The sequence below is a fragment of the Lethenteron reissneri genome, chromosome 22, assembly GCF_015708825.2.
Source record: "Lethenteron reissneri isolate LAM-NWPU_2019-01 chromosome 22, ASM1570882v1, whole genome shotgun sequence".
Lineage (NCBI taxonomy): Eukaryota > Metazoa > Chordata > Hyperoartia > Petromyzontiformes > Petromyzontidae > Lethenteron > Lethenteron reissneri.
The window spans coordinates 12,336,326-12,360,793 of record NC_083800.1 but is presented as its reverse complement, the minus strand read 5'-3'; the positions used below and the strand labels follow the sequence as shown (position 1 = coordinate 12,360,793).

The following is a 24,468-nucleotide window of genomic DNA, read 5'->3' as shown; positions in this document are numbered from 1 at the left end:
CTCGGTCGACTAGACTCGGCCTCAAATGAGTACCCGGGGTATAGATACAACAGTGTGGTGTGTAAATATCACCACTGGGGAGACAAAGACGGTCGGGCGTGGTCCTGGTCACCCACCCTCAATGCCGACACCAGAAGCGGTGTCCTGTGCAGAATGTTGGGAAAACACCCGTGCAGGTTGGACAGGAGACACGACGATGAAGAAGACCGTGCCGGCCTCCATCGGTGCTCGCGAACAGCACTTGCCCCAACAGTCTGTTGAGGCTATGCGGGGGGGCAGATCGTATGGGATGAATGGTGGGGGTGAATTGTTAGGAAAGGTGTGGGTTGCAAGGGGCAAGTAATTTGATTGGAAATCCAGAAAACATGATTCCAATAACACTAGACGATTAAAAAAAATTGCAACCCTTTATCAACAGCCCTTCGCTCATAATTCCTGAAATTACTGGTATTGCAAAAGGTAAAACAATGCAACTGTCTTGTGCTGACGTCAAATGCAAACTCATTTTGGTTCGACAGAATGTTGGTCTCTTGGAACCAGGTCACAAGATGTTCGACCCTGAAAAGTGGCCTTATGTATGAGAGCTCTCGTGACCTCACGCCAGGAGATAGATTGGTGAAGATATTGTGCACAATGCTTCAGAATCAGAATATCTATTTATACTGAGATGTTCAGTCGGGGCGGGTAAGAACGTTACAACAAACAGTAAAAAAAACGCGATAGGAATGCAAAGTACAAGAAAGGTATATAAATCACCCCAAAAGCACACAAATACAACTAAACCATCCCTATCCGACCAGGAAAAGCCCACTGAGGTATTACCTTATTTTCAGAAGCGACCTGGCCACCATAAATGATAGGCCAACAAAGTGCCCTCTCATGTAGAAATGTACAGCAGCAAAATAATCTAAATAACCTCAATGCATGTTTCTAAATGGCGCAGGCAACAACAGAACAACAACTCTCCAACTTAACAAGTATATCGAGAGAGAGTAAAATAATAATAAAGGCACCATCTATAATTCACGATGAAAGCCATGCCAAACTTCATGCAAGTGTAACGAGTTACTAATTCTACAATTAAGAGATTAATATACAAGCAATGTCAATAAACGACGCGGGCACTATCGTAACCAACCGCCTTGCGTGCGAACTTTTTGTGTTGCATAAAAAAAACCCACAAATGTTGATAAATGAGAGAGAGAGAGAGAAAAAAAGCAAAAGTGAAATATTATCCGGGTCAGCTTGCGCCTCATTACGAATGCATGCTACAAGGCCGTGCTGGGAAAGCGCCGCATTCATCGCCTCGCTCTCAATTCGCGGTGTTTGAAAACCTCGCGTGTTCCCAAACAACAAAAGGTGAACGCACCGTGGTAGCTGCCCACGGCGGTGCGCAGACTGCGTTGAGATAGCGAGCGGGTATTAGGTTCATAATCGAGGGGCGTTTTTTGGGGTTAGATTGCGTAAATATAAATGTCCTTAAACCCATCATCAACCAACACAGCCAATGAGTAAGGGTTGTCACGTAAACAAAACGTGGCAATTCGTTACTAGTTCAGCGTTGGAGAGTAAACCCACAACATTCACAATTCTAGTACGACGTTTCGCTGGTAATTATAACCAGCTTCATCAGGCGATAGCCCGAGTTGTGAATTCCTCTTGTTTCGGTATTAAACAGAGGGGGTAAATGTGATGTCGTCATTGTGAGCCTATCATTGTTGTTGTTATTATTATGTAGTAGTCACCCATGCTTGTTCTCGTCAGTAAATAGATGCCTTATATTCGCCCGATGTCTGGCTCTCAGATGTTGTTATTTTTAAACACATTCCTGCGGAGGGAGCTCGTAGGAAGGTTGGGTTGCTCGGTCAATGGCCAGGGTCAATGGCCAGGGTCAACGGCGGCGTGGTGTATTCCACAAATATGCCCGACTGTGAGGGCGGGCACAAGCCGGCGTGAGTAGGTTAAACGTTGAATTTTATAAGGGCACCACGGGGTGACCAGTCCTTCCCCACCCAGCCCCACCCCTCCCACCCCCCACCCAGCCCCACCCCCCGCACCCAGCCCCTCCCCACCCTCCCCTCCCCACCCAGCCCCTCCCCACCCTCCCATCCCCACCCAGCCCCTCCCTCCCCACCCAGCCCCTCCCCACTCCACCCAGCCCTACCCCTCCAATTTTTGGATGCACGACGGACGGACAGACACAATCATCCCCTGTGGGCTGGTGGAACCAGGAGGTTTCTACCAGTATTATCCGTCTTCAGGAAAGTTACACTGGCCTTCATGATCATTAAACTGACAAACTATGTTTTTATTTTACCAAGACCCACTGAGCTATATAGCTATTTTTCAGAAGCGACCTGGCTATCACAAATGATAGCTCAATGAAAGTGGCTCATCATGTGGAAATGTATAACAGCCAAATACTCTCAACGCGTGATGTTGATTCTAAATGTGGAGGAAAAAACCAGAGGACCCGGATAAAAATCCACGCGACCACGGGGAGAAACATGCAACCTCCAAATATACAGCAGGCGTCTGGGTCGGGATCACACCCACTGGCTGCTGTATACTAGGCAAGGTCGTTAACATCTCACCACCGAGGTGGCCTGGGCCTAGTTCCTTTTTTAATACTTTTTTTTTAAAGCCTGTGCTGCTCTGCTCAATGGATAATGCAGTCGTGCCTCATCTCCGCCGGAGTCCAGAGCCGGAGTTGAATATTTGGCATTCCCATTGTGAGGCAACTTGAATGAGGAGGACTTGGAAACTAAGCCTCCATGAAAACATGCATCCAAGTTATCTCGACAAGAAATATATTCCATATTCAGGAAAACGTTCATTTGACGCTGACAAATATATATGAAATGCTAAATATATTTCTCCATATTTATTGATTACAGAACTTACACTGTGTTTTGCTAAACCTGATTATAGAGTGATAAGCACGTTTCTAACACAGTGCGGAGTCTAAATGCTTTCCTCTGATCATCACGGAATAAATCGTATGACAGTGAGACTGGGTACAAGTGTAGCATCGTTTTTTTTGTATTCACGTGCAAGAGGACGGACGCTCTATTGAAGATGGGAACTGCATGGAATGCTGAGCAGTGTTCAATTTGTATGTATGTAGGTTGCACTTCGTTTGCACCGTACGTAGCCAACCGTGCTAATCTGAGGTGCGGGGAAATGGGAGATGTGGGGAAAGATACCACAGAAAACTTCACGAAGATCCCAACATGTTACACGTGGTAAAGTGGACCCCTGTTCACGCTGAGGAACAACAGCCAGTTACTTGCACGTCTCTCCAGCCACAATTAACAGCGATAACGGTAAGTATTTGCTTTCTGATATATCGCCATCATATACACCGTGGCGTCTCACAGTGCTTCACATCTCATCTCAAAGATTTAAGAGGGCACCCCCAGTGGCAGCTGTCCCTGTGACTTCGGCAGCTGGCCTGCAAACGGCCAGTTGTCTGCCAGTAGGGGAGGCTGATGTTTGCTCTGTATAAATCCAATTTGAGTGATTTAGGACTATTTTAGAATGTGGCAACTTTGGACCCTGATCTGAAGTTCGCTGTCATCCTTCTCAGTACCTGGCATAAACATTCCTGCCGCACTCAAACTGTTTTATTGGAGTCAATTAGTGATGTTTGTGACGTGGTGTAATGTGTTTTCGTGACTGCAAGGATTCATACTCTTTGGTTTTGTCGGTAAAGTCACGTAGGTAAAAAATTAAGCGGTGTGCTTTCGCTAAGTTGTCCCCACCTGCAGAAGGACGCTTGTGTTGCGCCCGAAACGTCGTGATTTAACTTGTTTAAATTTTTTTACCTACGTGACTTTACCGAAAAAACCAAAGAGTATGGTGTAATGTGAACTGACTGCAGTATGTCATATTCTACCGTGCGCAAATTATATTTTACGCAAACAGTGTTCGGGTTGGAATCTTCGAGTTTCTGCTGGAAAGGATATTTATTTATTTCAAGCCATTTCTGGCTTATCCTGAATTCTTGCTAAGTGGAGTCTGGTGTTGAGAGGTTTTACTCTCTGAAGTGAAACATGAATATAATTTATAGTTTATCACTCAGGCCGGCAATTTTAGACGAAATATGTTTAGAAATTATATAGATTTTTTGTAAATGGAACAGGAATACTGACGTTGCATAACTTAACAAAATATATCGTAAAGACAGTTCGGCACAAATTTCGACGCAATTTCAGCAAAGTTGACACAACAATATAAGATCAGTTTAACACGTAGACTTTTGCGACTAATATCATCCATAATATAGTTTTTTGTGTTAGATCGCGTAAATAGAAATGTGTCGTGACTAATTAGTATGTTCTTTTTACGTGACAACCCTTACTAGTTGGCTGTGTCGGGTGGTGGCAGGTTTAACGACACATTTATATATTTACGCGAAATAACCCAACCCCCCCCCCCCCTATTATGAACAATATAAGATTTAGTTTCTTGGTTCTTTCGGTTAAGTCACGTAGAAGGGAACTAATAAAATAATAAAAAGATTCCCCTTTCGTCGTGACTTTACCGAAAGAACCAAGAATATGAATCCCTGCAGTCACGAAAGCTTTAAATCAAAATATGAGATTAAAAAAAGAATGAAAATATAACTGACCACACAAAAGACACGAATATCCACATTATCACCCATGGTCCATCTACTGAGGGCCTCCAGCCGGCACTGTGCTTTGTCCAACGCGCGCCACGTGCCGCTCGCTTTGTGACGCCACCACCACCGGCCACCCCCCACAACCCCGCCCCTCTGTGACGTCTACCTGCGAAACCTCGTGACGTCATGTACGCGCGTCCCCCCCATCGCGAAACCGCGAATCACGGCGCAATGATGTCACGGGGATGGTCGACCAACGGCTGCGAGTGCCGCGCGCCCCCGTCGATGACGTCACGTTCCCCCCCCACACCGCCCTAACTCCGCCCGTCACGGTGACGTCACGCGCCACAGCCGTTTGGCTGTGGGGCCCATCCCAATTCAACTCCATCCTGCCTCCGCCTGCTGACGTCACTGCCCTAACCCTGCCAATCCACCCCTCAAGCCGCCACGCCTCTGTAATGACGTCAAATGCACGGGACCATCCCTCGCCCCCTCCTACATAAAGCCAATGCGTTGACAAGCGGGCCATGTAACATGTCCGATGACGTCATTTCTCTAAAGCTCAGAAGGCTTGCACGCGTCCCAACGACGCGCCCCGAGGCCACGCCTAGCTCGGTGACGTCACCGCGACAACCGTCCACCCTCACATGTGGTCGGGCGAGGCCACGCCTTGTTTAATGACGTCACCACCCGCCTTTGAGCCCGGGGGTGACCACGCCCCTTCCCCCCCTCCTCGCACCTCCCGATGACGTCACTGCCGGGACCGCCCCCCTCTCCTCGCGCGTCGACCCAGAGCGGCGGCCCCCCCCCACCGCACGCACCCCGCTGCCCACCGCGCGGGACTCGCCAGCCCCAAGTGCGGCCCCCCACGCCCGCTCGCTGCCCCTCGCTCGCTGCACCGCCGACCGCGCGAGGCGCCCAACGCCATGGCAGGTGAGAGAGCAGCGCACGCGCGAAGGGGAAGGCGGCTTGTGGGGGAGCAGGAGGAGGAGGCGGGCGGCGCGGGGTCGGCGTGCGGGCCCGAGCGAGCGAGCGCGCATCCCCGGCCCGGCCTGGCCCGGGCCCGTTCCGCCCTGTCCGCGTCTTCGCGCGGCGTGAGGAGAGGCGCGTGGGGGTGGGGTGAGGTGGGGGGTGGTGGTTGAGAGGCGGGAAACACACGGGGGGGGGGGGGGGCTGGTGGTGGGGGCGCGCGAGAATAAAGAAGGGCGCCTTCTCTGCGAACTCGCAACTACGTCTCGCGCCGTCGCCTCGGGCTGCCGGCGTTAGAGGCCGCCGCCTGCTTGTGCCGTCGGTGCAGGCGGCCGCTTCGCTCGCGCCTCGGCGGCGGCGGCGACGAGGCGAGGAAGGCGGCGCGGCTCCCTCCCACAAGGCCTCGGGCCCCGCGGGCCACGCCGCTAGATTCCCTACAGCGGATAGACGGAGGCCTCGCTCTGCGCGTGCTCCGGTTGGTCAGAGCGCGCGTCACGTGACGGGCCGGGGCGAATCGCGCGCGAGGGAGCGCCTATGCATTGTAGGGAATCGAGGGGTCGCTTTCTGTGCTCGTGCGTGCAGTTTTTGGACGAGGATGATTGGCACCCGCACAGATGCATTTAACAATCGCACTCTGCCGCCTCCACTCGCGAAAGCGCTACCCGCGTCTCTACAGCAGCGTCACTCGCTTCGCATCACCACTCACTAACACCCACCATCATCATCACTCACTACAACATCATCACTCACTACACCCACCATCATCACTCACTACACCCACCATCATCACTCACTACACCCACCATCACCACTCACTACACCCACCATCATCACTCACTACACCCACCATCACCACTCACTACACCCACCATCACCACTCACTACACCCACCATCATCACTCACTACACCCACCATCATCACTCACTACACCCACCATCACCACTCACTACACCCACCATCAGCACTCACTACACCCACCATCACCACTCACTATACCCACCATCACCACTCACTACACCCACCATCACCACTCACTACACCCACCATCACCACTCACTACACCCACCATCATCACTCACTACACCCACCATCAGCACTCACTACACCCACCATCAGCACTCACTACACCCACCATCACCACTCACTACACCCACCATCAGCACTCACTACACCCACCATCAGCACTCACTACACCCACCATCAGCACTCACTACACCCACCATCACCACTCACTACACCCACCATCACCACTCACTACACCCACCATCATCACTCACTACACCCACCATCACCACTCACTACACCCACCATCAACACTCACTACACCCACCATCACCACTCACTACACCCACCATCAACACTCACTACACCCACCATCATCACTCACTACACCCACCATCACCACTCACTACACCCACCATCAACACTCACTACACCCACCATCATCACTCACTACACCCACCATCACCACTCACTACACCCACCATCATCACTCACTACACCCACCATCACCACTCACTACACCCACCATCACCACTCACTACACCCACCATCATCACTCACTACACCCACCATCATCACTCACTACACCCACCATCACCACTCACTACACCCACCATCAGCACTCACTACACCCACCATCACCACTCACTATACCCACCATCACCACTCACTACACCCACCATCACCACTCACTACACCCACCATCACCACTCACTACACCCACCATCACCACTCACTACACCCACCATCACCACTCACTACACCCACCATCACCACTCACTACACCCACCATCACCACTCACTACACCCACCATCACCACTCACTACACCCACCATCACCACTCACTACACCCACCATCACCACTCACTACACCCACCATCACCACTCACTACACCCACCATCACCACTCACTACACCCACCATCATCACTCACTACACCCACCATCATCACTCACTACACCCACCATCACCACTCACTACACCCACCATCACCACTCACTACACCCACCATCACCACTCACTACACCACCATCACCACTCACTACACCCACCATCACCACTCACTACACCCACCATCACCACTCACTACACCCACCACCACTCACTACACCCACCATCACCACTCACTACACCCACCATCACCACTCACTACACCCACCATCAACACTCACTACACCCACCATCACCACTCACTACACCCACCATCACTCACTACACCCACCATCACCACTCACTACACCCACCATCACCACTCACTACACCCACCATCACCACTCACTACACCCACCATCACCACTCACTACACCCACCATCACTCACTACACCCACCATCACCACTCACTACACCCACCATCACCACTCACTACACCCACCATCACCACTCACTACACCCACATCACCACTCCACTACACCCACCATCACCACTCACTACACCCACCATCACCACTCACTACACCCACCATCACTCACTACACCCACCATCACCACTCACTACACCCACCATCACCACTCACTACACCCACAATCACCACTCACTACACCCACCATCATCACTCACTACACCCACCATCACCACTCACTACACCCACCATCACTCACTACACCCACCATCAACACTCACTACACCCACCACAACTCACTACACCCACCATCAACACTCACTACACTCACCATCACCACTCACTACACCCACCATCACCACTCACTACACCCACCATCACCACTCACTACACCCACCATCACCACTCACTACACCCACCATCACCACTCACTACACCCACCACCACTGACTACACCCACCATCACCACTCACTACACCCACCATCACCACTCACTACACCCACCATCACCACTCACTACACCCACCACCACTGACTACACCCACCATCACCACTCACTACACCCACCATCACCACTCACTACACCCACCATCACCACTCACTACACCCACCATCACCACTCACTACACCCACCATCACCACTCACTACACCCACCATCACCACTCACTACACTCACCATCATCACTCACTACACCCACCATCACTCACTACACCCACCACCACCACTCACTACACCCACCATCACCACTCACTACACCCACCATCAACACTCACTACACCCACCACCACTCACTACACCCACCATCACTCACTACACCCACCATCACTACTCACTACACCCACCATCACTACTCACTACACCCACCATCACTACTCACTACACCCACCATCAACACTCACTACACCCACCATCACCACTCACTACACCCACCATCAACACTCACTACATCATCAGCACTCACTACAACACCAACACTCACTACAACACCACCACCCACTACAACACCACCACTCACTACAACACCACCACTCACTACAACATCACCACTCACTACAACACCACTCACTACAACACGACCACTCACTACAACACCACAACTCACTACAGCACCACAACTCACTACAGCATCACCACCCACTACAACACCACAACTCACTAAACCATCTCCACTCACCACAGCTTTACTCACTATAGCATCACGACAGAACCACCACTCCAAGCATCTCATTACAGCATCACTCACGACAGCGCCACCACCACCACACAGCTTCACACACGACAGCATCACCACTCGCTAAGCATCAGCACTCACGGACACGATCAGCTCTCACGACAGCACCAGCAATCACTACAACTCCATCACTCACGACAGCACCACCACTAACAGCATCTTATTACAGCGCCACACCTACAGCTTCACACACTACAGCTACTCACTATGGGTATCACTCACTGCACACTGTACTCACACTACACCTCCACCTCTCACGTTACAGCATCATCGCTCGCTCAAGCCCCATCACTCTCAGCATCACCACCCGCTGCTGCTGCTGTAAGCTGCATCTCTTCAGCGGTACAGTCGTTTACCACGCCCAGATCTTAGTGTGCCTACACCTCTGACTCTCATTCCCCACACCCACCCGATGTGACAATACTGGCACTTGCTGCTCCCGCCACCCCTTACTACAAGTATCAATGACCGCAGCATCGTTTCTCAACTCACAATCGTCGCCGATCGCCAACAACACCGCCTTTTCGTCATTCCTCATCTTTGAAATTCGCGTGCAATTTATTAACCGCACACGCAATTGCACCTCATGGTTTATGCACACGGGAAAGCTGCCCTTTGGGAGGGGTTGTGAAGACTGTGCAGTTGAGAAACGGTGGACTTACTACAGCACTGTAGGCTCACTTACAAGCGCCGCATTCTGTTTAATCGCTTTATAACTAACAACAACACGTCAAAATGGGTCCACATTAGACAGTTGTAGGTCGCGTCTGCACAATGTTCACACCCAACACCACGTACAATAGTCGGCCTTCAGGAGATGGCAGTACAGACATGCATTGTTCAATATTTGGTGCAAACCTTGATTGTTACTGTCCCAGTATGCGTAGCTTTTTTTTTCTTCCGGGTACTCACTGGCGCCCACACATGCTATGAAGGATCCTCCTGGGAAAGTATCTTCAGACTGTATAGGCTTTATCTGGTTAAAAGGTAATTGTCTTAAACGAGCAGCTTCCTTTTCGATCTATCTCCCATAATTGATATCCACCGTTAACGATGTCCCGTTTTGCCTGCAAGTCAGGGTTCAGGTTAACCGCTTGCTTCCTCGTGCTGTTGGACTCTGGAACTCTACTGGAGCATGTGAGAGGACTGTGCCAAACAATGTGGTTTTGCCCCCTCCCCCTCCCTGTGATGTATGGAGCTGCTGTGGCCGCGTGTCATTGCTGTGGGTTGAGGCACTGAGCGGCGAAAGCCAACCAATGTCTGAGCCATGTGTGCTTCTCAAGCACGGTTGGATTTTTTTTAGATGTATTACGTAAGTGTTGCTTTAAAAAAAAGAGCGGGTTACCGTATAATTTTTGTTTAAAACAAAACGTGTTCCGAAGTTGATGACAAGGAAGAGTAGGGCATCCCTGCCAACAGGAGATTATGAATTCCCCAAATAGCATATGGTACAGACAGCTGATATTTGAACACTGACTCTTCTGGGCAAAGAAAGAAGAGTTTTGTCCATTTTTATTTCAGGGCTTCATGTTGCCGGACTTTTATGGTATGAAGCCTTTACGTTTGCAATTGATTGAAAATTGATATATCTCGTGGATTCCCAAGCACAGTGACATGAAATTTGAAACTGTTTGGTGTTTGAGATGGCTTGCTTTTTTGCTCCATTGTTTTTTTTAAAGAGAGGCCACCTAAACATTGATTGGTGCTGTATGCTCCCTGGTTTAATGCCATGCACTAAAGGCTGAATTACATTTCACATTTGTAAGTACAGTCTTGCACGCATCCAGTACAACTGCGGTCATGAACAACGTCCAGCTCCGATTTAATATCCGCAGCATCACTGAGACTGGGTGTAGTGGTTTTCACACTACCGTACAGCACACTTTTTTTTCATGAGGTGCATAATTGGCTGTTGATAGTAAATGAACACAAAGCAGTGTTTTCAGATCACAAATGATTGTCGTTTTGGCTCATGATGAGTACTGCTGAGGTCAAGTCAGGCTTTGAGCCCATAACTTAGTCATAATACATCTTGCTAATGTGTAATTGTGCATCCTGCAATGGTAATGTACATTTGTTTTCCAACTTTACTGATGGTAATGTATTTTAAACGATTTTTTTATTTTACCAGGTAAGGCCCACTGAGCTATGTAGCTATAATAGCTCAATACAGTGGCTTATCACGTGGAAATTTATCGCAGCCAAATACTCGAAACACATGTTGATTCTAAATCTGGAGCGAAAAATTGAAGGACCCGGAGAAAAATCCACGGGACCACGGAGAGAGAGAAAAACATGCAAACTCCAAATATACATGCGCCATGGTTGGGATTGAACCCACTACCAGGCGAGGTAGTTAACATCTCGCCAACGAGGTGACCGTGCTTAAAATCAAGCAAAAATTGGAATTGCTCAACCCTCTGAATTCTGTATGTTTTATATTACCCCCGACCTGTTCACGTCCCCTTGTTTGCTTGTGAGTGAACATAGTATTTACCAGATTGCCCTGAGCTTTTTCTGGTTCTACTGGACACATTTTAGAGAGCAGTGCTTATTTGTATGTTCCTACAGATTAGCAGCTTCTATTGCACACCATAGATGAATGTGACAGGAGTAACGTTTTTTTGTAGCTGCGGGAATTCTGGAATGTTTCACTTGAATTGGTCCTGACGGCCTTTGCGCTCAAAACTTCTAGGAACAATGCTGCTCATCCCCTTACTCCATTGACCAACTGGTCATCCAGAACTGACCATACAACGTATAACGACGCAATGCACCGATCGACAAATACGAAGGAGACATCGCAGCGATGCAGTCTGCTGCTCCTGACACGGCTGTCTGGCTTGACCACCTGAATGTGAAATTGTAGTCGTTGCGCTGCACCCACATCAGCCGTACGAAAGAAGATGAAAAAAACAGACTCAAGTCCTGTTTGGCTGTGTGGCTACGCACAATTACAAGCTTAGATTTTTGTTCTGCACCACCCGCTGGAGAAGCCTCTGCCTCATGTCTGTAGATGTTGTGAGTCACAACACTTATATCTCCCCTAGGAGGGGGTGCGCTAGGGGAGGGTTTCTTCTCTTGCATCTGATGTAAAGTTTGCAGAAGTATTGTCTACTTTCACTGAAAAAACATCATCTTGAACATATTTATTTCCTTCTGGCTGTAGGCTGGGACATTTTGCAGGAAGGTTAAAACGAATAAGCTAAAGGAAGATGTTGTAAATTGAAGTTTCAAATCCAATGTCACTGTTTAAATGGACAATACTGAACACCTGTGAAAATACTGGACGTCTGTGAAAAAGAGCTTTATAGATCATTATATTTCTCCAGTATGAATAAAGATTTACCCCCATATTTAAGACCGAAACAGGATGATTTCTCCACAATTCTTCCTGCCGCCTGATGAGTCTGGTTGTAATTAGCGGTGAAATGTCGTACTTAAATTGTAAATATTGTGGCTTTACTCTCCAACACACCGGTGTACTGAACTAGTAACTATTTGGCACGTTCTGGTTACGTGACAAACCTTACTAATTGTCTGTCGGGTGGTGGCAGGTTTAACGACACTTTTATTTACGCAATCTAACCCAAAAAAATCCTCATGGATAATATTGTTCACGAAAGTCTATGTGTTCGGATTCAATGTTTGTGCACATTTGACAACTTCTGGCAATAAGATACACACACATTGGCTCATCCCTTTTTCTTTCAGCTCTGAGGAAAGAGCCGCAGATCTTCCACATTCAGTGCGCAGTAACATGCAGCCACACTTGGGAGTAATAATAGCAGTAGTCGTGTTTAATTTAACCATGAATGCCTCAAATAAGACTCGACGGTCTTTCAGTATGGCCCTGATTGGGATGTATGCAAATTTCTTAAGTATTTTACATCTAGAGTCTCATGTGAAACCCTTGTGTATACGGGGATAACTGAAAATCTACAAATATAGGTCGGCAACCTATTTTCTGCACAGATTTACAGAAATGGCACAGATGTGTCCTAGGCATGCGATGATGTCTGCACAGTGTACCATCTCTTCTTCAAAGCCAAAAATTGCGTATTGAATGGGGTCAGCCATTCGCATTGTAATTCTCAATGTACTTGTAGATGGTCTGTTCTCTTGTCACATCTATTGTTCTCATATCTCATTCCGCCAGATCCTTCATCTTACCCTCGGTCTCCCTCGACTCCTGCCCTTCACTTGTTGCATCTCCAATGCCCTTCTAATCACATCTTCTTCTTAGTCTCTCCTCAACACATGCCCAAGTCATCTACGTCTCGCCTCCCTTGTCTACTTAACAGCATCGGTGTATTACCCCTGACTCATTCATTCCGCCTCCTTTCCCTTAGATATATTCCCGACGTCCATTATATAATTGGCTTCGTTGTTATTTCCAGCACTTCCTTCGTTTTTGTGCTTAGTGGCCAAGATGCACGAATCCCACTTCTAAAGCACTGCGTTCCAGGTGTGTCTGCGGTAGGCTGCTTCACAGTGTTCTCAGGCGGTTAAAACAAGACATCAGTCAGAAAATAAATGGATCTCCTTGGGGTTTTGAAGCAATAATGAAACACTACCGGGCTCCACACTTTAAAGCAGGGCATCAGTGTATCGTCACTCATGTGGGTTAAATAAAGGAGCAATGGCAGAATAGGTAATTGCAATGGTTCCTTATATAGACCGATAATAAATAGTGCAGTAAATCTCAGTTCTCTCTCTTACGGTTAAATAAAGGACCTGATATAACACATCTCAATGGCTGTCAGTTAATTTAATTACATGAATAAATGATGACTCTCTGACTGGTCACACCTGGTTAAAGCGCATGAATAAATAATGCACCGGAATTGTGTCATGGTTAAATAACGAATAATAACAATTAATAGAAGTGGCTTAACAGATTGTTGAGTCTGAGAAAGTGACCGGTCTGGGTCATCGTAACTACCACCACTGTATTGGAAGATGGAAGACCTCCACCATCTTCCACAACAGACCCTCTGGTTTCTTCCCAGATTCATTGTTTTGTTCCTTTTATCAAGACGGCAGTGTCTACTTGTACCGTATTCGACCTCCTGCGAGTGTTTATATTCAGAAACGACAACAAACAATTCTGTGAGTGGTTTTTAGAAATGGCAGAAATAACATAAGAGCTATACAAGGCACACCACCACTTCACTTACGTCTACCCTAGTGGTATGTGTGCATGATAACTGTTGGCTAATTTAAGCTCTTTTCCAGTTAAACATGAAACTTTGAAAGGACAGTATTGGTGGGAAAATACTTTAGCATTTACAAAATTGATATTTTTACACGCTTTTATTTAACTCACTGTGTCTGTTGTTGTTGTAGACGTATCCTCAAATCTTGTAACTCAATTTTAACCCACTTCCCAAAGTAGTATCAGCTGTAAACTTGGTATACTTATGTCATACTGATGACAATACTATATTCTCTCATGAAAAAAAATCTAGCATTCTTTTTTTACGTTATGTTTCGGCTCGGGTCTAATTGTCCACGCTCAACTGACGTTGGCTTTAAATCAACACGGCCCCTTACGTTATGGCAAGCTTTGCGGCCACTTCCTGAAGTCGTGGAGTTCTGCCATTACAAGTACGGTACATTTCATTAAAGCATGTTTAAAAAAAGTATTTTTAAATATTACTTTTCTGAAACAGTATTCCCAAGATCTACATCGCAATCTCTGATTTTGATGTCTGTAGAACTTCATAATTTGACGTAAAAAAATCGGTTAAGAATTTAGTTTGAAAGCTCCGTCCCTTAAATAAGATAATCAGCTTACGTCGTCGAATTAATCTAGAACCAATTGTTTTCGCGGTGCCGGTCTTGGGTGAGTCGGGTGAAGTCCTCGTTACGTCTTGATGATGTTCGGCTCTTTATTAAATATAACTGCCTGTTTGTATTCGTCAGAAAGTGGTACGGACTCAATTCACACAAACCCTATTTTAATGATGGATGCCATATATATACAAAAATATTTGCAAAGCGTAAAAAATTTCATTAGAAAATGCTATACACTATACCCTGGTGTCTTGCATTTACTTTTGGGGTCTAACATAACATGTTAAGTGATACAATTATTAAAGAAAGGCACAACCAAAATTGTACAGAATATTTTATAGGCATGCCTGAGTTGGGTCATGGGCTAATCGATAGGTTCAAAGTAATGATGGCTGGAGAGTGGTATTATCCTCAGGTTCCCCTCTTAGACAAAAAACACAACTCACGGGCCATGACATTTCTCGAGCACAGCTGTTTTCTAGAATGGGGAACACTTTTTGAAATCTGGGGGGGGGGGGGGGGGCGGGGAAAGCCACCCATTTATTTCTGTGAAGTTATAAACTTAGCTTTTTTTAAATTCCTGCTCCGACGTGTTCACAGTAAAGGTGGGTCAGCACGTGACTGATCAGTTCATGTAGTCAAATCGTTCTTGATGATGTCGCGCAACTGAATTGCCGGCTTATATGCGAACGTCTATGGTTGCAGAGGTGCCCGCGTTTAAGCGATTCATTTGCATGCAACTACGTTGCGCAACTGATCGTTGCCGGTGTTGAGCATTTTCGTGCCTTTGAGATTCTCGCAACTCCTGCGATGGGCAGAAAATCAGCGCGTGCACACACTCTGACTGCAAGCGATTGACTCTCAGAATAGTAGTGGGTGGAAAGAAACGTCCCGAGGCGGCCCATCCTGCCTGGCTCCCAACATTAATTATATATTTTTTTCACGCGTGCAGGACATTCAACGTAAAAGTCAGGCCCAACAAATGGCATTTGCGGAAAGGCAGTTTCCGCTGCCTTTTTTTGTCGTAAAAAATAATCAGGTTTTTCCATGTTCCTGTAAACTACTGGCGTGTCGTGCCTCCTTCCCACGGGCACACACGCGCGCGCGGATCCGCAGTCTGTGCTTTGTGTCGCCGATCTCTGCCGGCTCATGTGACACAATGGGACAGGCTGTGAGAGGTACGAGCCGTTTTTTGTGCACCTGGGAGGGCAGTGGTGATGTGCAAATGAATTTGCCATTTTTATTTAAACAAAAATGTAGGTAATAGTTGTGGGCAGTGACATTGCTGTTTAAGAGTCCAATGACATTTTGTCTGCTGTGTGTAAGGCAGATCGGGTATACGCAAAGTTGGTGCAGTCACACAAACAGCACGCACGCAAACTTGCAGTGCATCTACGATATATACAATATATACCTATGTGCAGTGCTCTGTTCAATTGTTCTTAATACCTTTGGTGACTATTTAGTACAGTAGAGAAATGTAATGTCTTGGTTATGCTGCCACAAAGTACTTACATTTGTTATTTGATTTTTGAATTACTCTTTGTAGCTGTATTGGGGCATTTTCATCTGTAGCACCTGGAATGCAATTGGGCAGAAAATAATCACTCCCAGTAAGGAAGACCAGTATCGTTAGCGTTTACCGTGTTTCAGTACACATTGTGTCCAGCGTCATTTAACCCTAAAACACTTTTAGCGATAGATTGAATAAAGTTAAAGCATTACCGTGAAGTCGTAAAAAAGGATTCATTTGGTTATTTGATGCCAAACTTGAATTCTGACATTGAGGTCAGGTATTTGAAATGAAAGAGCATTGCACAAAGTCTTCATGTGGACTAATAACTTGAGGAGCAAATCATTACATTTTTGTACAGGTAAGGAATTTTTCGTGAAATCTCTGTTATATGCAATGCCACATGTCAGCTAATGATTAAAATAATATGAGTTGTACCTTTCTGAAAATAAAAATTGTTCTTGCTAAAATTGTTACCGCAAAAACAGCTGGCGAGGGTCTCTACCTTATTTCCGTCGTGTAGATGTGATACCAAGCGTAGACACAAATGTTTTCGTGAACAAATGGCGTGAATTGGAACGATAATTTTTTTTTGGTTTTTCAAGTAACTTTCCTGCATAATTAAATCATGATTTCAGTATGGAATGGTTAATCTATGTTGGGTTGAGTGGTGGGGCAGCGGTCAGCACACTATGCTCACAACTCATCGCCCTGAGTTTGACTCCTGGCCATGGCTAACGTCTGTGGCCTGATACTTGAGCCGGTCCTGGCCCACCATTTAGACAAGCTGCACCGACCTACGAGGTGAAGTATGGGTAGAACAATCCCCATGACCGATATGGTTTGGAGAAGGCCTTCATCCAGCAGTGGATTTACAGAGGGCTAGAAGTGATCATGTAGAATTTAATTTATTGTTCACGTAAATAAAAACAAATGGATGCCCGATTTTTTTGTTCCAATGCATTCGGATTCTAGATTTGAAGCGTTCGTGACTGCAAAGATTCATATTCTTAGGTTTTTTCGGTAAAGTCACGTAGGTAAAACATTAAAATTAATAAAAGTAAAATGAAATAAAAATAAAAATCACGACGTTTCGGAGGCAACACAAGCTTCCGTCTTCAGGTGGAACCGTCACAGCCACGACAGCTGTATCAAGTACTTTTATTAATTTTAATGTTTTACCTACGTGACTTTACCGAAAAAACCTAAGAATATGAAAATGCATTCGGAGATTGCTTTTTATATATGCGTACATAAAACGATACTGCGTGCCAAGTCACTGTTAATATTGCAGTCAAGATGAGCGACAGTGATGGTTGCTTGTGAGCACTCCACGTCGGTGGTAAAATATTGACGCTGTGATTTGTATAGCCAGATTCACAATTCAGACTGAAGTGTTACTTTGAAACTACGGAGAATTTTACGTAGCCACTAGTTAAATAAAAAGTCTGTGATGACCACTTGTGTTTTTGGATGGGATGCTAACCGTAATCTCCAGATGATACGATACACCGCAAAGTAAGACACACTCGAAACTTTTAGATCATGTTGAATAAACGTTGGTTTATTATCTGGAGAATATGATTCTGTGGAGAGCCGTTTTTCCGAAGATGATTACACTGTAACAAAAATATGCTTTTTGTTCCTGGGTAGTAAGTGTTATTTCCTAATTGCTTATGCCTCAAAAGTATAGAAAATGGCTATTATTCCCCACAAACTTTGCTTTTATGACCAGTACAGTGATATTTTGAAATTGACCTATTTTTTAAATGAGAAAATGTGTGCATTTATGTATTTCGTTCACATAAAGTCGTGGTCACAAAAGCAAAGTTTGTGGGGAGTAATAGCCATTTTCTATACTTTTTAGGCATTAGCAAATAAAAAATAACACTTAGTACCCAGGAACAAAAATTATGTTACATATTGTTATGAGTGTGCTGCTTTTAAAATGGTCAAGATATGTCATCTGTAAGATTACTCTGAACAACTACATTGTTAAAACAAGTATTATGGAAGATGATTATGAACAAACTAGATTATACCATATATTTTGGAAGACATTATATGAAAATAAAGGAGAAGAAATTGCTTCTTATAAATGAAAAAAAAAACTATAACCTATTTTTTTTTTACCAGGTAAAGCCCACTGAGCGATATAGTTTTTTTTCAGGAGTGATTTGGCCGCAAATGATAGCTCAACGAAGTGGCTTATCACGTGGACATTTATAGTAGTAGCCAAATACTCTCAAACGCATGTTTCTAAATGTGGAGGGAAAAACCGGAGGACCCGGAGAAAAATCCACGCGACCACGGGGAGAGTTACATGCAAACTCCACATATAGACATGTCAGGGTTTGGACCGAACCCACATCCTCTTATATACCAGGCGAGGTAGTTAACATCTCGCCACCGTGGCACCCATCAAATGTTTTACATGCCAAGAGAGGCCCTGTAGCAGCATGCATTTCAAATCGGGAGATATTTATACACATCATACAGTATCACTTAAAAGTTAGTGCTATCTTTTTTTGGGAGACAACTACACCGCAGGCTCTTATGGAGAATGTCTAACCGAATTCAAACAAATTTTAAACTCGGCTGTGCATTAAAAAGTGCTGGAATCTGAGTTTGCGCTGCTGCTGTTGCGACAGAATTTGGAGCACTTACGATGATTCATTGGCCTGGCCTTCACTGCTGTCTGCTGCCTCAGGTGTCTGGCTTGCTCTTTTGTTGCGTGTTTGAACGCTGGCCAGTGCAGGTCACCGCAAACTACACTCTTTCGAGGAAATCGTGCGGAGCCTGTGGTTCATTGGCCTTGACTGTGATAAGCATGCGTGACTGGAGAAACCTATACAATTTGCACGTTAATTAATTGCGCTGTTAATGACCACGTGGGAGGCCTTTGATGCGTGCACATATACGTTTAATAATGAAGACCTCGTTCTAAAAATTGTCGTGAGCTTATAAACAGAGATGGCCTTTGACCAGATCATCCAGGGTGCACCCCATCTCATCAGCTCTTGGAAGCTTATCGGCTTGTGCCCGCATAGTCCTTGGATACGTGACCACCATGCCCAATAGGTTGCTGTAGGCTGCTGCGGGGCTACGTGTTGGGCAGCAGAGGGCAGTGCAGCAAAACCCATTGTACTAGACCACATCCCAACGTGTCTGCTCCCCGCCTGCACCAGCATGGTGAAGTATAGTCAAATAACCTGTGCGACCCGCACGGCACGAGGAGATCATCCAGCAGTGGCTTTACAAAAAGGACTGTACATGGCCAGTGCGCATACCAAGGTGATGGAATCAGCGGGATAGTGCCCGTGTGAGGTATGGTGGCCAGCTCGCTCGCTGCTGTGTGGAGATGGTCAGGCCCTGTGTTTCGATGGTCACAGTCTGTGGAGTTGACAAAAGAACACTGCCTGCTGTAAAGTGGACGTTAAACCCTCTGATAATTTGAAAGTGAATTCTGCTCCGTAAATACCGTGTATGTGCCCGTCGCCAATTAAAAAAAATATTCGCATATAAAGCAAAAACAATCTTGAGACTTTACCTCTCCTTGGTCTGCCTTTAAAACATATCCGCTGTGTGTTGTTTGGATGTCAGCTTGACTAACGAAGGTAGATTGTGACATTAATTGCCCAGTGTTATAATTATCGTGACCGTTAGTGACACGAACAGCGGTCTTGTTCTCTCTCCACGTTGCTCGGTTGAAAAAGGGCTGCACAACACAAGGGGAGAATTAAGTCGCACGTTGGTCCGCAACGCACAACTTTGTTGTTCAGTCTCATTGAGAATGGATTTTGTTGCACGTAGAAGAGTGCTCTGATTGGCCAGATTATGTCAGTGAGTTGTCATGGCAACGGGAAGGATATTCTCCGTCTAACATGGAGGGTTTTTGTGTTTGTGGCGAAATTCAGTTATGGACTAAAAAAAGATCTAGATTAAGCCGTCTTTATAGCATACTCACATTGAGGGCTTCATGTATTTTACATTTTCACCCTATTTGCTGCTATAAAATTCAATTTAAATGCATAGGCCTGACAGATGCCTCTCTTTGCCTAGATTTGTGCTAATATTCTTTTTGGCCGGGCTGTCCAGACAAGAGAGGAGGATGGGAGCCTGGCCTCGGGCCTCCTAGCCTCTGCAGTATAATAATAATAATTTACATTTGTAAGACGCATTTCATCCATATATATCCCAATGATTGAAGCCGAAAGGGCGAGATTGATTTTCATGGCTGAGCAATGTGCCACTGTATAGCAAAGTTGAAGCAACGGGATATCCACAAACGTAATATATTGTGCATTTTCAACAACACAAAGTGCATGAATTGCGCACACATTTCACAGCGTTATCATTAACACGGCTGGCTGATTTGTGTCGCCTCAACCCACACTTAGGTCACTGACAACATCATCGTCCGTTATTTTTCGTCCTCCCTCTCAGCCTTCGCCTTCACCTACCCTGTACACAAACCACTTTGCGTCACGCGTAAAGAAATGTACGGTACTGTAGAGTCCAATATATTATTTATGTTCAGTTTTTTGGTGATGTTTTCATAGTGTACTGTATGTTATTGTACCCTGTATAATTTGTTTTAACGTATGCTGCTGTACACTCGCGTTAAGCACAGTATTTTTAGGCATTTAATGTAACTTTTAGGCTACGCTCCCCTCCCCCATATCGTCGCGGTTTGTGAAGTTTATTGCTTTGATTGACGTTTCGATATTTGAATCTCGTGGCAGGGTCCCATAAGCCCCCGGGGTCCCATAAGCCCCCGGCTCTCACGTAAACATAATGTAAAGAAAAACCAATGGGTTTGAAGGATGGTGGCAAGTGTTGTCTTGTTAAACTATGCCCTTAAAACTGAAAACTACTTACCTGCAGGACCTCTATTTAAATACACTTTCCAATTTTTTTTACACCCCTCTGTCAATCATCGTGTTTCTGAGTGCGGATTTGTGAACACACTTTGTAAACAGTACATAAAATAGTACGCGTGTTCAATGCGCTGTTCATATTGTAATAAGCGTTTATGCCAATGTTACTCTGCAGAGTAGTGGGTCATCGCTCCTCTTATCCGCATTGATACGAGCAGTATGTGAGGACTATGGCTTTACCATAGGAATATTTTGAACTTCTCAATGCAATTTATTTTAACAAGACCTTGCAACTCAATCACCCAAGCCAGAATGCCGCATAAAATGTTCAAGTAACCTACGAATCGTGAAATGGTTTTAACATGTAAATGTTTTCATTAGCGGTTTATGGTGGTAATTATTAGTTAATTTTGTGTATCACCAGTGATTCTGAGTCGAGAGACCAGGATAGTTTTATTGGCAAGAGAGACCTGGTCATTCTTGAAATGGCTCTCTTTGTTGCCAAAGTGTGTGCAATGTAAATGTACTCGCAAAGAATTTGCCATGTAATCACTTTTTTATGCCAAAGAAGAAGTTTTACACGGTGCGACTTTCACTCCACACTTTTATCACCGTCTTAAAGTGTTGCGCAACATGTAATTTTTTTTACATTTTGCTATTTTTTTCACATACTGGGCTATTCTCAAGTATGGCCTGTGTGTGTTTAATCATTAATGGGGGGAGGAGGCCAGGACTACATGAGACTTTGCTTCCTTGCCCTGGCAGGCTTGGCCATGCACACAGATCTCAACAATGAAGAAAACACATTCTGGTGAGACTAGGCCATAAAGAAGGCTGTTTTTGGTGTAGGCCAATCAGTTTCAAAAGCAATGCATACATTGTCAGAGCATGTTTGTTTGCATGTTTTGCCATACGTATGTGTGGTCAATGCAGAATGGATGCCTTGCAAAGTGATCTATTGTGAAAGAGTAAAATCCTATTTAGATTTGTTCATAATTTTGATACTGGCAAAAAGTGTCCCATAGAGATCTCAACTCTATCATTTAAAACCAGGCAAGGGGAACCAGACAAATAAATCAACAATGTTTAGGCTATGAACAAATTTGATACCTTTTAGAGGAATATAGACGACAATAACTAAGGTGTGTATGTGTTATTTACTGTACTTTGTAAAGACTGGTTAATCCAGTTTTCTGAAGGAAAATATCCTTGTCCTCACAGAAAATTAATCTTCCATTTTGAATTTTTGCCATGACCCCTTGTGACCTTATCCAACCAATCACAGTGCTGCTGCATATATACGATATCAATGATTTTGAACGCAGATTTATTTAGCAGTCTAGTAAATGGAGCAACACTGATGAAACCATTGTCGTTAGCTGCAAATTTTGGAGGAAGGTTTCACTCTAACATTAGCTTGAGATTGTCAAATAACGCGGCTAATATAAAATATAGTAAGTTGAAATGCATCGGTGTGAATGACTTGCATGTACAAACAAAGTAAATTGCCACCTGAATACCTCTTTCACCCTCATTAGAGGCTCATCAGTTTCACATGGCCTGTTTACCCTACTGCCACTTGTGTATAGGAGTTATGTAGAATATTATGGGACCATTTTGCCAGTATCGAAGTATGAAAAATAAGAATAGGTTTTGACTCTTTCTGGCAATACAACAGGAGGTCTTGAGATGTTTTCTGGTGTAGGCCAGTCAGTTTCAAAGACTATGGCGTATGTTATCAGAGCATACTCTTTGGTTCTTTCGGTAAAGTCACGTAGGTATAAAATAAATCGCGACGTTTCGGGCGCAACACAAGCGTCAGTCATCAGGTGGGAAAGCATGCTCTGCTGCTGAGGCAGAGAATGTTTCTTTGCATGTTCACCACAAGTACTGTGTGATTAATGCAGACTTGATTCCTTGCAAAAGGGTATCTATTGTGGTGCTTGAACATCTTGACACCTATTATTTTATTGCCAGAAAGGGAAAAAACCTATTCTATTTTTCACAGTTATGTAGAATGTCTGCATGTATAAACTGTGGGGGCACCCAATAAAAATGGGATGAATACAGCCCCTGAAGGCTTGGGGAATGAGCCCAGAATCCAGACTGTGAAAACGCAGTTTTGGCATTGTTTCTCCAAACCCCGATTTATATATATATCTCTACCTGCCATGCAGACAGGCAAGGGTGAGGCATTCTGACATATCGGCAGGATCAGGTGTGCAGAGATTTGCCATTTTTTTCACTTGTTGCATTTTAGTAAAGACTAAATCTGAACATTTATAAGGGTTTCCAGGTTCTGGTAATTTTGTAGTAGTTTATAATCAGTCTAAAAACGTATTTCAAATTGGCATTCACAGCACTTGTTCATGTTTGTGTATGCAGTGTACCTCTGTTCATGCACTGTGGCTCATATGTGTGAGATTTAACCATTACGGGCAGTCATTAATTCACGCAAAACAATTATTTTGCAGTCACCGAAGCACCCGTTTTTGCAATACAAATCTGGCATGGAACATACTTTGGTGAATTGTGTAGCCAGGCCAAAGACGGCATGGATTCTGTAGGCTCCAGGTTCCAGCTGTGTGTGCTCTAAGCCAGGTTACACTTCGTGCATGGAGCACATGCGTGTGTTCAGTGAGGTACGTCTCAACACACAAAATGGATTATGCACAGTTCTCCGATGTGGCGAAGACATCGTTGAATCTGGAGCCAGCGCTGAGAGGGCATGGGCCATGTAGAAGATAATTATAGGCGTACTGTACGGGGGTTATGCACTACACTCCTGCCCAGTACTTCACAGCCATGCACAGCACATGTACGAATGCCAATGCACGTCTGGATGAGTGCCTACCTATGCCGTAAGGGTCGTGGGGGTTATTTGATCATACTCCACTGCAGTTCAGTGCCGGTTAGCGCAGCATATTCAGATCTTTACGCACTGCACTGTGCAGTGTTCAGCAAATGTCACGCATGTGGTCAGAGCAACTGCCATCCAAGTTTTATAGACCAACAGATCAACTTCTGTCCATCCCGTGTATTCATTCAGTTATCCGCGGGTGGCCCCTGACCGCAGATAAGTACAGTTCCAGTGTGTGTAGG

The 24,468-nt window shown here is 45.5% G+C and overlaps 1 protein-coding gene across 1 annotated transcript in view; it reads left to right on the top strand.

The window, feature by feature from the left end:
* The first annotated feature begins 5,375 nt into the window (after positions 1-5,375).
* LOC133345642 (serine/threonine-protein phosphatase 2A 55 kDa regulatory subunit B alpha isoform) overlaps positions 5,376-24,468 on the top strand; it is a 218,024-nt gene continuing 198,931 nt past the window's right edge. The window contains exon 1 of the mRNA XM_061556587.1: positions 5,376-5,560. Coding sequence (XP_061412571.1) covers positions 5,554-5,560 — 7 coding nt within the window. The 5' untranslated portion in view covers positions 5,376-5,553. The remainder of the gene's footprint in view (positions 5,561-24,468) is intronic.